At 39.6% G+C, this 15,632-nt stretch overlaps 1 protein-coding gene across 4 annotated transcripts in view; it reads right to left on the bottom strand.

Annotated features, from left to right (window-relative positions):
- The window catches only part of LOC122801936 (serine/threonine-protein kinase Nek5-like), a 626,240-nt gene that overhangs the window by 196,457 nt on the left and 414,151 nt on the right, over positions 1-15,632 (bottom strand). For all 4 annotated transcript variants that reach the window (XM_044071668.1, XM_044071669.1, XM_044071670.1 and 1 more), the window contains one exon: positions 14,442-14,543. In XM_044071668.1, coding sequence (XP_043927603.1) covers positions 14,442-14,543 — 102 coding nt within the window. The remainder of the gene's footprint in view (positions 1-14,441; positions 14,544-15,632) is intronic.

The raw sequence follows: 15,632 nt of genomic DNA, 5'->3' as shown, positions 1-15,632 counted from the left end.
CATATATATATATATATATGTATGTACAGATTAGTTTTGAAGGAAGTTAATAACTAACTTCTGTTGATAATTATTTTAATTGTGGAAGATACTGTGTAATGTATATGCCATTTTTTGTAACACTGAATATTTTTTTTAATATTAGGGTCTCTGATATGGTGTTATCTCCCATAGCAAGGCATTGCAGAGACAGATTTCAAATAGAACTGAATCAGACAACGTCTTGTAGACTAGAAAGAGATTAACTCTGAGTAACTCTCTAGAAAAAAAGAATATAATAACAGTTCTTGAAGTCTATCTCAATAGTTCAGCTTTTCCAGCTGTACGATTTTGCACCTTTTGATTTTTGTTTATGTTGGCTTGTTTGAAGGCTACACCATGCAGTACTGCATTCAGTAATAGTGCTGGATCAATGAGTATAAAATAGTGCAATGATTTCTTTAAGGTTATTAGACATACCATTTACAACTGGATGGGCTACAGAAGCTGCTTTCCTGACTTTGGCAGATATGTGCTGGTCAAATATTACAATTTTTAATAGCGCAAATAAATCCATAATTTGATTTTTTTTTCATGCACTCTTACAATTATATTTATATTAGTCATCCTGAAATTATCAGTCAGTAAAGAAAAAAATCTATATTGGGCAAGAAGTGATTGATTACACTCAAATATCAGGAAAAAGACAACCTAACTGCACATTATTCTAGCATGAGACCCGATATTAACAACTGTTAAGCATCTTTCTAAGCACAGTTAATATTAAGTCTTGCACTATGCATCAAGTACTATCAATGCTCACTAAGGGCTTTACCGGCTTTCAAAGCCCATAAACACTTTGCTCTTTTTTTTCTGAAGCCAGCAGTATATGCAGCAGATAAAGCTTCATGCACTGCAAAGAATTATGATTAGGTTTCAGATCGTAACCTTCCATTATGTGTTCTCAACATAGATGCCAAAATTCATTTTTAGTGCCTATGTCTCGAATACATAATAATATGGTTATGATCAAGGACCCAATCATAATCCTTTATATTAGACATAATGTGCAGATAAGAACACACACTCCTGAGTACAACCATAACTTCCAATAGCATATGTGGGGAAAATAAGGTACAACAATGAGGATTAAATTGAAAATGACTGTAAACTGATGTAAGAAAAAGATTAACTCGGTGTGCTACAATAAATTATACAATAAATTAAATGGAAGATTTAATATTAAATTATATGCAAGTGTGTTATCCAAGAGGAGATATACGACATGATATAGTAAGAAATATAGTATAAATATGAATATGATATGATGGCAACAATGAAAAACATTTACATGTTAAATAAAACACTGCATAGAAATATGCACAGACTACAAATTTATTATGTAAGGTAGTGCATTTTAATTCATTATTAACTCCTGAAGGCTATACAGCACCAAATTTTTATAACAGCCATCTTCTGGCACATTAATTATGAAATGCCCTGATATAAAATGCTCCTACAATCTTTATGAACTACAAGGTATTGTAAAGAATTAACTTTTCCTTGAACATACTTAGCAAAATATTCAAGTGTCAAACTAGTGACCACCTTATTGGATATGTCTTTAAGGTGTTCTTGTACCTGTATTCTTATCTTTTTTGTATCTGCCTGAAAAAAAAAGTTATGTCTTACCATAACGTTCCATCTGTGCTGTTGATCTTCGTTCATTCATTACTGATGGGTTATCATTTCTGTCCTCAGAACCGAGCCTGCCTTATACCAAGCTTGCGGCAGCCAAAACCTCTCGAGCCAAATCCTACTCACAATGCTCTGCTCCCTGTTACTTCAGATCGAGTTTGCAAGTTGATAGACAAAAGTAGAGGCTACCTCTGGTCATAACAGACCTACAATAATGGAAAGAGGAGCATACGAGATCCACCAGAAACCTCCAGAGGGGGACAGAGGGTGGGGAGTAATGAATGAATGAAGATGAACAACACAGATGGAACGTTATAGTAAGACATAACTTCTTTATCTGATGTTGTTAATCTTCGTTCATTCCTTAATGATGTCCTCAGCTACCTGTATCCCTGGGCAGCCATCATGGAAGGACATTCCTGAGCACCATGGAACCAAAAGAAGCTCTTCCTCTGGAGGCCAAATCCAATTTGTAATGAAGGATAAAGGTACGAGGTTTGGCTCAAGTCGCAGCTGAGCAAGTGTCATAGAGGGAAGCCCTAGCATGGAAAGCTGCTGAAGTTGCCATTGACCTTGTAGAATGTGCTTTCACTCTGTGAGGCAAGGTGATATTGTTCTTGTTGTAGATGAAGGTAATGCAATTCTCAACCATGATACCAATGTAACTTTAGACACAGGATGACCTAGCCTTGGACCAGAAAAGGCCATTGATAGTTGGTCTGATTTACAGGTAGATTTTGTTCTGTCCAAATAAAAACGTATTTGCCTGTGAACATCTAGGGAGTGCAGGCAATACTCTCCCTTGTTAGAATGACTGGGAAAAAATACTGGGAGATCAACAGACTGGTTGATAGACCGCTCTGACACCACTTTCGGTAAAAAGGAAGAATTAGTGAGACTCTATTCTTATGGAAAATAAGGTAGGGACATTTGATGCATAAGGCTTGAAGTTCTGACAGATGTCTGGTCGATGTGACTGCAGCCAGAAACAAAGTTTTCCAGGAAGGAAAATAATGAATAGAACAATAATACTTGCATGAAGCTTAGACAAGAAGTTCCGTTTGTGCTGTGAGAAAATACACAGCTGTAGAAGCTATAGCAAGTTATACAAAATAGTTTGAAAATATGAACTGCAATAAGCATTTGCTTGTATCTGGTTACAGAGTACATTGAAATGTAACACTGTACAATAGAAGCCTGTATAATAGTGCCCACCATGGCCAGGTTGTTTTCTCAAAAGTTTCTCACAAATCTAGTCATGTCAGAGATATTTTATATTTGCTGTAGAACTCTACTTATGGTTGTGTTTGATTACGGCCATAGAAGATGTCTTGTAAAACAGTATAAGAATAAGCATACTTCCTGTTAGTAGTTAGACAAATCCTTGTATTTGCATGTTTTTGTCTCCTTGCAGCAAGTAATTAAATATGCCTTAACTGAACCTTACGTGTATAGGTCTTTGATGTTTTTTTCCTTTGACAGGAAGAGTCCAGAAAGCCAATGTGGAAATTAGAAATGGCAGCTAAATGAGCAGGAATAGTAGAGACTGATACCCCAGATTGCAAAATATCTGATAAGTAATCTAATACCACCAAAACTGGGGCTGACAAGGCCTGATGTTAGTTTACAATGTAAACCTCTTCCATTTGCTGAGATAGATTAGCCTGGTGGATGGTTTATGAGATGCAACAAGAATACTGTGCACCGAGGAGGAAAGGTTATCCTGCCTGGCAATCATTGGAAGTGGAGAAACCAAGTTGTCAGCTTCAGGTTTGTTAGATTTGTGGTTCTTGTGGATGGGAGATCGGGAGATCAGGTTGGATTGAAGAATCCATGGGTCGATCTAGCAGGTGAGGCCAGAGGAAGGAGAACAAATTTTCCCAATATTAATAATGTTAGATTTAATACTCTTGGTCTTCAACTGTAACTCTGAGGTTGTGATTTATGCCCTCAATTTGTCCGCTAAGAAATTTCATATTGGTGAAACCAAATGGGTATTTAAAGCGGTTAGGCTAAGCCCATTGCTGGAACATGCTAGGACCTCAGTTCCAGGACATTGATATGAAAATGGGCCTCTGTCTCCGACCAGGTGGGGATGGGATGAAGTTTGATAGCCCCACCACCACACCCCCAGGAGGCATCCGTGGTGGTACCTGGCTTTTGGCTGATGGAGGTGAAGAGGCGAGACCATTGTTAGGGATTTTGAGACATCCACAATAGTAAATCTTGAACAACTTCAAGTTACAGTTTTAGAAAAATAAAGGATGTTGTTCATGGCATAATATTTCAAATATTAAACAAGTCCTAATATATAAGGAAGCTATGTATATATTGACCCCAATTTAATACTATGTATCCACAAGGTCTTAATGAAGATGGCGGCTTAAACTGATGTCTTATTATTTAAATTTTTTATTTCTAATTGTTTTATTGATTAATTGTTTTATCAATTAACTTTGTATATCTAAAGATTGCAGCATGTTGTTGGACTTCTCCCAGTTTATAGTGATTCCCAGGTGCTGAGCTGTGAGAAGAGTGTAGTCTAGGGCTTCTTCCAGTAGACCCTTGGTGGGGCAGATTGTAACACTCTAGGGACTGTTATATTGAAGGGCAGTGCTCGAAATTGATAGTGACTGGCTCCTATGCAGAAGTGGAGGTATCTCCTTGAGCGCTTATCCACTTTTATATGGTAATACGCATCTTGAAGATCTACAGAGCACATCCAATCACCTTCTTCCAGAAGAGGAAGGATAGACTGAACCGTGACCATCTGGAATTTCTCTGTTTTTACAAATTTGTTTAGTGAGCTGAGATCCAGAATTGGTCTCCAGTCCCCTGTCTTTTTTGGCACTAAAATGAACCTTGAGCAAAAACCATATCCTATCTGGTCTGGGGGAATCGTTTGGATGACTCTTTTTTTGTAGCAGCTTTCAGATTTCATGTGCTGCTACTTCCCTTTGACTGGGTGGGATGTTGGGTAAGTCTCTGGGTGAAGTGGGACAGAGATGGAAGGGAATGCGGTAACCTATGGATATTATTCATTGTACCCAAGAATTGGTGGTTATGGCTCGCCAGGAAGTGGGGTACAAGGAAAAATGACCCCCCGACCACTTCCAGAGGTGGGCAGTTGGGCAATGCTTCAGGAGCGCTGGTAAAGTTGTCCAGAGAAAGAATCTCTGGAACCCCGGTTTCGCAGACCTCCCCTTCCCCGAAATGGGCGCCTTCCATTAGAGTTTCCCCCTCTACCCCTAGGGGAGAACTCGGCATGTGCGTCATGGAAAGAGCCCTGTATTTTTCTTTGCCACATCTTCCCGCTCCTCTGATTTCTGGAGTAGAATCGTTGAGGGGTGGAGTGTCGGACATCAATGGCAGACAGAGTCTTACCATCTTGTTCACACCTTGCCAGCGTATCTTTAACCTTAGGGCCAAACAATGAAGCGGCCTCGATAGGGGTGTTCATGAAGGAAGTCTTAAAGGAGTCCACAAAGTCACAAAGGTGCATCCAGGCATGACGTCTCATGACTATGCCTGGGCCTGCCGCTCTAGCTGCTCCTTCCTTTCCATGTGAAATGAGGTGCATGGAAGAATTGGATCTCGATTCTAGGTTCGCTATTTGAGAAGTTATGTTGTCGCTCACCTCATCAGAAACAGCTCCTGCTGAGGTTTCAGAGAGTTGGTTGATAAGGTCCCTCTGGGGCCTCATAAAGTGTGCCAAGTAGTTCAAGGACCTTACAGCGAATGTCAATGAGGCAAACACATGCTTCCCGAGTCTGTCTATCGCCCGGGACTCCTTGTTGGGTGGATGGACAGTCTGGCTCTCTTCTGCCAAGTCTTTTCTGGTTGCAGCTGCCACCACCATGGCACCTACTGGAAGACCTTTGGACCAATGGGGATGCTCAGCTGGGGGAGATAAAATCTTGTCAGGCCTCTGAGGTATAGCTTCCAAGGTGTCAAGAGCCTTCCATGCACGCTGGACGATGAGCTGGACAAGCTCATCGGCCAATGGGGTAACCCAGGAGGTAGGAGATGGGGCATGAAAGGCCTGCAGGAATACGGATTCCTCTGAGGAAGTGTTGGAGGACTTCCAATCGCCCCTCTGTCTTAGGATCTTGAGGATGTCACCAAAGGACACCTTATCAGAGTGTGACCGTAGGGACTCTTCCCCGTCATCAAAGTCCATATCTTCAGTCAAAGACTCCTTAGTGGAGTCCATGTGCTTCCTCTTGCATGAAGCCTTGCAAGGGGCTTCCTCAGTGGGGAGCTCTGGGAAAGATTGCAAAGAAGGGATCTCCTGAGGGGGAGAAACCTGAGGTCCCTGTGTCCAGAGTCAGATGGTTGTGACTTGTGACGGTTATGGCACAGAGGGAGCAAGGACTCTGACAGGGAGGTTTTGCCAGCAGAGGCAAGTGCCCTCTCCATGGCCTGGAAGGGCAGACTGCCCAAAGAGGGATGGGAGCCCAGAACCAAGCATGACAACCTCGGAACCAGGGTCACACCCCGCTCCAACAAGCTGACTCCCAGTCCAGGAGTCTCAAGAGGGCTGTGGAGCATGAGGGGAGGAGGATTCCTGGAAGGTGCCATAGAAAAAATTGGTGTGGAACCAAGAATGCCTACCCCCACTGCACAGCCACTAGCCTGAGAAGGGCCCAGTGCACCGAAGGCCACAAGGATGACTCTGGTTCCAAAGTGAGGTCCACTGCTGGTGTCGAAGGAAGGGAAGCTGCTGTCGAAGGAAGGGGCTTTGATGCCTCCCTGGAAGTTGAAGGAAGAGTGTAAGTTGGAGTCTGTGGAGAAATACGGTCACCTGCAAGAGGGAATGCAGCTTTAGATGGTTGAGAGAGTCCCCTGGCCACAAGCAACTGGTCGACAAGCTGTTACATATCCTGTTCTGAGAGGCTCCTGGTTGACCTCATAGAGAGACCTGATGGAGATTCTGGCCTGTTTAAAAAGGGGCTATACTGGCTTCCCACAAATGGATCTAAAGAAGGAGAGTACTTGGTCCTTGCTAGTCCATGTGATGCACAGCCCGGAACCGAGGGTGTCTGCACCAAGGAGAATGGTGCCAAGGTTATCTGCACCTACAAAGGCAGCACCATAGGTGTTGAAGGTGTCTGCACCATAAAGGGCAGTGTGGCAAATGTCTGCACCGACGAATATGGTGCCGTCAAGGAAGGTGTCTGCACCTGTAACGATGGTGCTGAAAAAGACTGCACCAAACAGCATGCCGGTGCTGAAGGCATCTGCACCATAGAGGGCAGTATCCCAGAGGTTGACAGCATTGGCAAGGATGGAACAGAAGGAGTCTGTGCCAACAGTGCTGAAGGAGACTGTACCTGTAGAGATGGTGCCTATAAAGGTTGCGATGAAACTGTTGGAGCCATAAGTGTCTGCACTGGGAAGAAGACATAGCTGGAGTGAGAATCAACTGGTATGGTGCCGAGGCTGGGGCTGAAAGGACCACAGATGGCAGCGCTGGGCTTGAAATTTATACCTTTTTGTGAGTCGACTCCTTGCGATCTCCAGAGGGAGCTCAAGTGAGCGACCTCGAGGAGGAAGAAGAAGAACACCTCTTACGAGGTTTAGCAGGAGGGGTGAGCCCTCCAACCAAGAGATAGCCTTGCAGAAAGGAGTTTTAAGGAGGCCCTTTAAAATTAATTTATTCTTCCTTTCATTAAGAGTCCTAGTCGAAAAATTTCTACAAATCCCACACGGAGGGTCCACTGAAAGGTGGGAAACATTCAAGCAATAGACACATAAATCATGGCCATCGGAAAGTGGTAACTTATGGCCGCATTCCAGACATTGTTTGAAACCAATACTACTTTTCTTATTCAACAAAATGAAATGAAGTATAACAATACCAAGAGATTAAGAAAACTACCCAGAAGGGTAAGAAAGAGAGAAGGGATTACCAACGATGGTAATGGAGAATTATCTCAAAGGTAAGAAAAAGGTAAGAAAAGGAAAAATATTATAGAGATAGAGTCTCAAAGTTGCAATAGTGTAGGAGGACAGAGATAGTTCACTTAGCTGAGAGACAATGGCTTGACACGGCTGTACAGCAACGTGGCAAATGAGATCTGAGGTAACAGGGAGCAGAGCATTGTGGGTAGGATCTTGGCTCAAGAGTTTTTTGCTGATGCGAGCTTGGTATAAGGCTGGCTCAGTTACTAGGATGGAACTGATAACCCATCAGTAAGGAATGAATGAAGATTAACAACATCAGATCAAATTTTTCGATGGGTGCATTTCAGGTAGTATACCACTTCAGATGGCCATTAACATTTTGCCATATTGTAAATCTTCAAACTATTAATGTGGTCTTTATTTTATTTAAATTTTCTTACAGGGTAGAACACTGATTAAACAACGACCAATTACATAATGAAACAATAAATGTACTGTATAGAAACAACAGGGTTAACATTTATGAGTAAGTATAGAAATTTTGACAAACAATATATACATAGAAAATCTAACAAACCAAATATATTTACAGTGGCATAATTGGAACAGAAAATGAGAATAGAGTTAAAATATGACACGTAGACGTGGTGGATATGTGGGCAGTAGTTGCTAAATTAGGAAAGTTAATAGAGACCAGTAAGACAAAAGAAGGATTATACATAGTATTTATGAGCTGTAATGGTGTGATAAGTTGAATTACAGTTTAGGATGAGTGAAGATATCAGTTTAGTTGACGTGCTTTAGATGGACAGCTGCATTCAAACTCTTTTAGTAAAATTTTTTTGAATTTTGGCGTGAACAGGGAGTGCTTTGTGTTAAATCAAGAGGAAGTGGCTGCCATAGTTTTAGGTCCACTACAGAGAAGCAACGGCAAGTAGAGTGCAGTCTGAGAGAAGGGGTTTGCAGGGAGAGATCAGCTCTAGTTAGGCTTCCTAAGTTATACGTTTGAGTGGCAGTAAAAAGTTTGGAAGAGGGGGGAGGGGTGTCTAGTTTGAGAATTCTGAAGAGTGAGGAGCCAAGAAGAAGATTTGACCTGGCCTGTACTAGAAGTCACTTAGTCTTTGAAAGAGTAAGGCAGTTGTGTTCATTCTATGGTGAGTTAGATATGAATCAACATATTTTATTGGAGAGGGTCTAAAGGGTGGCAGTGCTTTGACAGAGGTAGATACAAATAAGGACAGACCATACTCCAACTGAGCAAGGAGGATGCCTTTTCTTATAACATCTCTTGCTGAATGTGAGATGAACCAAGATATTTTGTTGGCCCAAAAGAGAAGAATGTTGATCTTGGCTCTCAAGTGTTCTGTGGCCTCATTAAAGTTTTGTGATTGGTCTAGCCAGATTCCCAAATATTTACTGGAGATGCTGGCTTCAATGAGGTTGTTATCACAGTCCAGAATATGAAATGATTGAGGGGATTTGAATAATCTTTTGTGGGTGCCAAACAACACAGACTTAGTTTTTTGGCACTGAGTACTAGTTTCTTGGAGTGAATCCAGTGCTGTAGCTGAAAAGGTCTTTTTGAAGTTGAGTTTCAATTTCATGATATGAATGATCACACCTATAGATGAGTGTATCATCTGCATAAAGTAGTAGTGGTAAATGGGGCAGGTCTGGTGGAAGTTTGTTGATGAAAACTGATTATAGAAGAGGTGCTACACTGGAGCCTTGTGGGACTCCAGAGTGAATGACGGGACTGTTGGAAAGACCAAGTCCTGCCTTTACCTGGAATGAATGGTTGGACAGAAAGTCTTTTAACCATGCAGTGGCACTAAAGCTGATTCCAATATCTTGCAAATGGAGAAGCATAATTGGGTGGTTGACCATGTTACATCAGACACAAATCTGAGTATTTACAGACAGCTATTTCTGGGAATGTTTGGGTTTATCAAAAACTAGTAGAGAATCATAAGACAACCTATGCAGAAGATTATATGGTAATGAGAGGTGTACTAATTGGTTCTCTGAGAGAGTAGCTGGTGCATGGAATAAACTACCAAATTATATTAAAGCAAGCACCAGTTTAGTTATTTTTAAGAACAACCTGGACACTTATTACAGCAATACGTGTTTGCTATATTGCCAGGCTAGAAGGGCATTAAACCAAGGGTAGATATTATCAGGACCAGAAGGAAGTAGGGGTAAAATTTGCTTAGAAATGGTACTTGAGAAGAAGGTAGAATGAAATCAGTGGAGTTAGGCTGTCATTGTTGTGTGGCTGCTTTGTGCTGTGAGGATGTTGGAAGGCTTGAGAATTCTCTGAGGAAGTCATATGGTGAAAGACTACCAGATGGGCAGGGTATGTATCCTAGATTGTACAATTCATTTGGGGAGGATCTTCCTGATAGTTTAACTTCCTGCCAGAAATGTTTAGGAGAATGAATAAGGGAGATTTGTTTAGCTTTTAGGCATTTGGTCTACAGGTGTCCTGCTTGGTCAGGTTCCTCAGAGCTTTGTAATGGTCAGGGTTGTTGGGAGTGGGGTCTTGTTTCCATATTTCCCAGGCTTCAACATACAGTTCCATTAGGGATTTAATCTCTTTAATTTGCTATTCAGTTTTGGGGTGTTTTAATAGTCTTGAGGTCCCTAGGATGTAGGTGTCTTGAGGTGATAGTAATACGTTTGTTAGTTTACTGGCTGCAATGTTAACATCAGAAAGAGAGAATATTGGTAAGCAATTACTAGTAATAAGTCGTGAATGTAGAAAGGGATATTTTATGAGGGGTCGGAAAGATATTAGCCTGAGGGGTATTTGACTTGCAGATTTTCTAGGGAGAATGTATTGGGGCAATTATCACTAAACATGGATGAGTTAATGTTGAGAGAGAGGATATTGTTGGGATGGGTTGTTGTAATGATATCAAGAAGTGAACGATGCTCAGATTTGTATTTGGGTCTAGTTGGGATGTTTATTAGTTGGAGTACATTGAGATCTCCAAGAAATTCAGATAAATTCTTCTTAACTGGGCCCAGAAAGGGTAGATTAAAATGGTCCCAAGATGATGATGGATTTATTTGGTGAAGTAAGAGAGTATGGATAGGATTATATTTTTTAATTTGTATAGTAAAGCAAGAGGTAGCAGATATGCAATGGTATAGATACAATGAGGACTTGACTGGAAGTTTAGTTATTAACCAGTTTGGGTCAGCGACAATGAATGCATTGGCATGGGAAACAATTGAGACTTCTTCCTTTGTTTTGTGATTGGAAACAGAGCACCAAGGACATTCTTGTTCCTCCAGGGTAGTCAGATCTGTGGTGGAATATTCAAGTAACAAATGAGATCTGCAAACAATTCAGATAAATTATGCTTAATTGGGCTCAGAAAGTGTAGATTAAAATTGTTCAAGATGATTGTGCATTAATTTGGTGATATGAGAATGTATGGATAGGCGTATTTTTTTAATTCTACAGTAAAGCAGGATATGGCAGATATGTGATGGCCAGGTATAGGTACTGTGAGGACTTCACTGGAAGTTTAGTTATTAAGCAGATTGGGTCAGAAATGATAGATGCATTGGCAGGGTAAACAATTGAAACTTGCTCCTTTGTTCTGTGATTAAAAACAGAGCAGCAAGGACATTGTTGTTCCTCCAGGGTTGTAAGATCAGTGGTGGAATATTTAAGTAACAAATGTGCCATTATTTCCATAGGCTTGGTGAATCCTCATAAGAGACCTTTGATTCAATTAGGATTTCCTTCTGCAAAATACTGACATTTAACAAGACATCTCAATGTTTCTTCATAAGCTTTACAAAATGAACTTAAGGACTAAACCTTCTCTCAAAGTAGATATCTCTAGTAGAACTGGTAATATCTTGTCCATATCTGGAAGCACCTACAAAGGTATCCTCTTGGTTAAGCCAAGTTAACAATGTGGGTTTTTGTAATATGTTTTGAGGTATTTACATATTCCTATTGATCAATACATTGCCTTTTGGTCCTGTGGAATTTGTTATTGGACAATGATGTCAGCAAAGAATTGTTATTGGAATTAGATGCATGGAGAAATTAATTTGTTGCTATAAGTATTATTAACAAACTAGAAACAAGTTTGTTTTGCTTTACAAGTAAAACAGTATCCAAAAAAGTAACTTCATGCTTCTGAATGTATGAAAGAAAGACCATAATTATAAAAATCTAGCAGCAAATTCATGAAATTCTTGTGATCCCTTCATAATAAAAAGCTGTATATAATACAAGTGTAAATGTCCATTATTTCGAAGAGATATGCCTTAACTCATGTAATCCATCTCATACATCCCATACACCAGTCTGGCAATCATTCTGAGAGCTTGCCTCCACCAGCGTTCAAATAACCTACACATGCTAACACAGGCCCTCAGGAAGTGCCAGCTCCATCAAATGCCCAAATCACTAACTGAACTCAGGTCATATGGGCTGTAATCAGAGCTTAAATACAAGTTAAAGGTAGCACTGAATGGCAAAATTTGGTATTGAACATGTTATAGTTTACTAGAACATCCGCAGAGTACCTATAGTGTTGAAATGGCAGTATGTGTAGAGGCAGAAATATCATAAGCAATTTAGACACTTTTCTGTTACTCAGAATTATGCAAAGACTGCATATTAGGAGAATACCTTATCCTGCACAGTACTGACTGAGAGTAGAATCTGACTGGGTGTAATTTACTTTGAAAAGTCTATGTGATTTCCAGTAGAGAAAATGCATTTATAGTGTGTACAAGCCACATAAATACGATGCAGTGACAAGCAGTAAACTGGAACTTGACGTAATTGCAATTAAACATGTTGACTCAGGCAGTACTGTTAGCATTGTTATAATTATTGTATTGGTGATTGTTATTAATGTCTGTGCAAGCACTGGAAGTGGTCGCATTCTGTGTTAATAGATAAAATACACCATTTGTGTTGCACAGTAAGCCTCTGTACACATAGAATTTGTTTTATATGTTGTTTTTCATCCTTAAAATGGGCATGTAGTACAGGCAGAATGTATACTCTGCATATGTTATATGTTCTGTCTCTAGAGCATGTTAAGGATCATCCACATATCTGTCCATGAGAATTTCTGATATAATTACTTCCTTCTATTAGGAAACCACAATGTTGAAACTAGCAATTACTAAGCTATAAATATAATGCAGCTGTAACTATGCATTATTTAGCAGAATTTTGCTGCAGCTACCTCCAATGAAATAATACATTTAACTCATCAACAGTTATGCTGAATTCTTCATTCCCAACTCAGCACGAGTACAATTCATCCATCCATCCATAACACCCTTTTTCCAATTTTTGCTCATGGGGTCAGGGTGCCACAGCAACAGTGACCATCATATAGAACCAATGTTCACACCACTACTGCGTGGCTAGCCCTGCAGCAGTTTTTTCTGTGCCACACACACACACACACACACACACACACACACACACACACACACACACACACACACACACACTTACACCTATGGAAATTTAGAATATACAGTCTATCCACTGTATGTTTTTGGTGTGTGAGAGGAAACAGGATGTGACAGGAAACTGAATCACACAGAGAAAACCCACATGAATACAGGGAAGACATGCAGGCTCCACATAGACATTGCCCGAGCCGAGAACTGAACCAAAGAAACTCTTGTTGTGAGGAGACAATGCTACCCACTGTGACCCCAGAAGTATAACTATAACGAATTTTGCAATTAGTTTTCAAATTATTTTTAGTACAAATATAAGTGAATGGTGTTATTATCCTACATCTGTCCATGAAACATATACTGTAACTCAAATTCACATTTACATGTCACAGCAATAACCAATGTTGACAAATTGCATTTTCTGATAATTCCATTTGCAAGGGAGCTGGCACCCCCCAACCCTTTAATCCTCTCCCAACAACTAAATCGTAAGGTAGAAGGAGTTAAAGGTGTGGCAGCCACCCTTACAAAATTAATTAGTAAAAATATAGTTTGTCGCTGTGGCGACCCCTAACCGGGAAAAGCCAAAAGAATTTTTTTATAGTTTGCCATGTTGATTGAGGGTGTGTGCCTTAAAGCAAGAACACTTCATTCTAAAAGTCATGTAATTGGTGAGATAGTCCTATACTAAAAACATTTTAGGTAAATAGTAAGTATACTAAAACTATGCCCGTTCTTTGTTCTCAGAGAAGAGATCTCTCTCTCTGTGTCATTATTATGCTCAATTCATGTGGGTTTTAGATAATCTATACTGGAATTTCAAGTTACTTTAGCAGATATCCCACATGCAAATATGCAAAAGTTCCACATACAGACTTTAAGTTGTCACCTTAATATATCAGTGATGTATTTAAATATCTATCTCTCTATGCCACTGGAGTTGGCTTCAGTCGTTTTATATTTTTATGTGATTTTCTGCAAAATGAGCCTTGGGATAGAGGCTGCGCTTCTTTCAGATGTTACTTCATCTGCAGTTAGATACAAAACTTCTTCTATAACAACATCTGTCGTTCTTAGTCTTGATAACATTAATGCAAATTATATATTACACAGATTTTATTTTCACATGCCTGCCACTTTATATCATATACACTTTTCTCTAGCAATGCTGTTTTGCAATGGAAATAAACAATGCAAATTGCTGTAGAGTGTTATGATTATTTAACTGGCAAATGAAAACCAGTAAATGTGTATATGTATATAATCACAGTTTAGTGACGTTAAGCATTAAGATACAGATTCACAACTGAAGCAAAAACATTGACTTGTTTGTGACACTGTGCTGCTTCTGAATGATCAATGATCCAAGAATTATGACTACTTCTAGGTTGCCATACCTGTTCTGGTCTTGATTTCAATTTTACATCTTCATTCTGGCAAGGTGGTTCACTTTCTTTCCCTTGTTTCACCAAATAAGTACCATCTCCTTTAGGAGGAACCTACAGCATTTTGCAAAATGACAAAAATACAATGACTACAAAAGAGGTCCAAGAACTGGAACAGACAGAAGATAGTTTCTCACAATTAAATTATTCTAAATTCAAGTCATCTGATTATATGTTATATCCCATTATACCTTTCTTCCTTAAACAAAAATTAATACACACTAACTTGTGTACCTACAGGCAACAGTTTCTAATTGCACAATAGTATTTCTGTAAGTTACATTTCATTATAAAACAATATTATGACAGTCTACATACTAGTTTTTATGTAATGGAATTTTGAAAGCAGCATTTGCTGCTACATACAACACTTATATACATTTTATTTGCATACAAAGCCAGCTCTGGATAAATCCTGCCTTATTGGTATTATGTAAGAATATTATTTAAGAAAAAAAGTCTTTATTTTTCTAAATAATGGCATTGCATACATGGACTTTAATGCTCCTTCTAGCTTCTGGTAGTCTGGGGTATCCAGGATACATACTGCACATGCTCTGTGCCTGTACATGTTACAGGGAACAAGGCAGAAAACATAACGCAAAATCAGGCATGCCCTGAGAAAACTAATGGTAAATATACTATGTAGTCAGAAAGGGAAATTTAGTAGATAAAAAAACCTGCTTGAAATCTATAATGGGCAAAGTATATACTCACACTGCATATCCAGGCTTATGGAATTATATCCAAATTCAATCCGAACTATATCTAGCCTCCATGTATTTATGTCCTCTCTCAAATGGTAATGGCCATTGACCTCGCCTGTATGATCTGCGTTAACAAATACTTTACAACCTAACCTCTCATCATACTATCTATCTACAGTATCCCTTTCAACACCTGCCCTCCCCACACTCTTAGAGTGGATTTGTATCTTTTTATTTTTATTTCCTGGTATAGTAGACTACACTATTGCCATAGTTGTCATTTTTTTATTTACTTTTATTTTTCCATCACTGGTGTGTCCTCATACATTATTGTATCCTATGTATCCCGCTATCAAACTGTACGTATATACGCTTTTCTAATTACATTTGAACTAGTGTATTATTTGATGTTATTTAACTCTGTGGCTCAAATGGG

This window comes from Protopterus annectens, chromosome 5.part0, assembly GCF_019279795.1.
Source record: "Protopterus annectens isolate FY-2018-M chromosome 5.part0, PAN1.0, whole genome shotgun sequence".
Classification (NCBI taxonomy): Eukaryota; Metazoa; Chordata; order Ceratodontiformes; family Protopteridae; genus Protopterus; species Protopterus annectens.
Note: the sequence above shows the minus strand (reverse complement) of the source record. Positions and strands in the feature narration are given on the sequence as shown.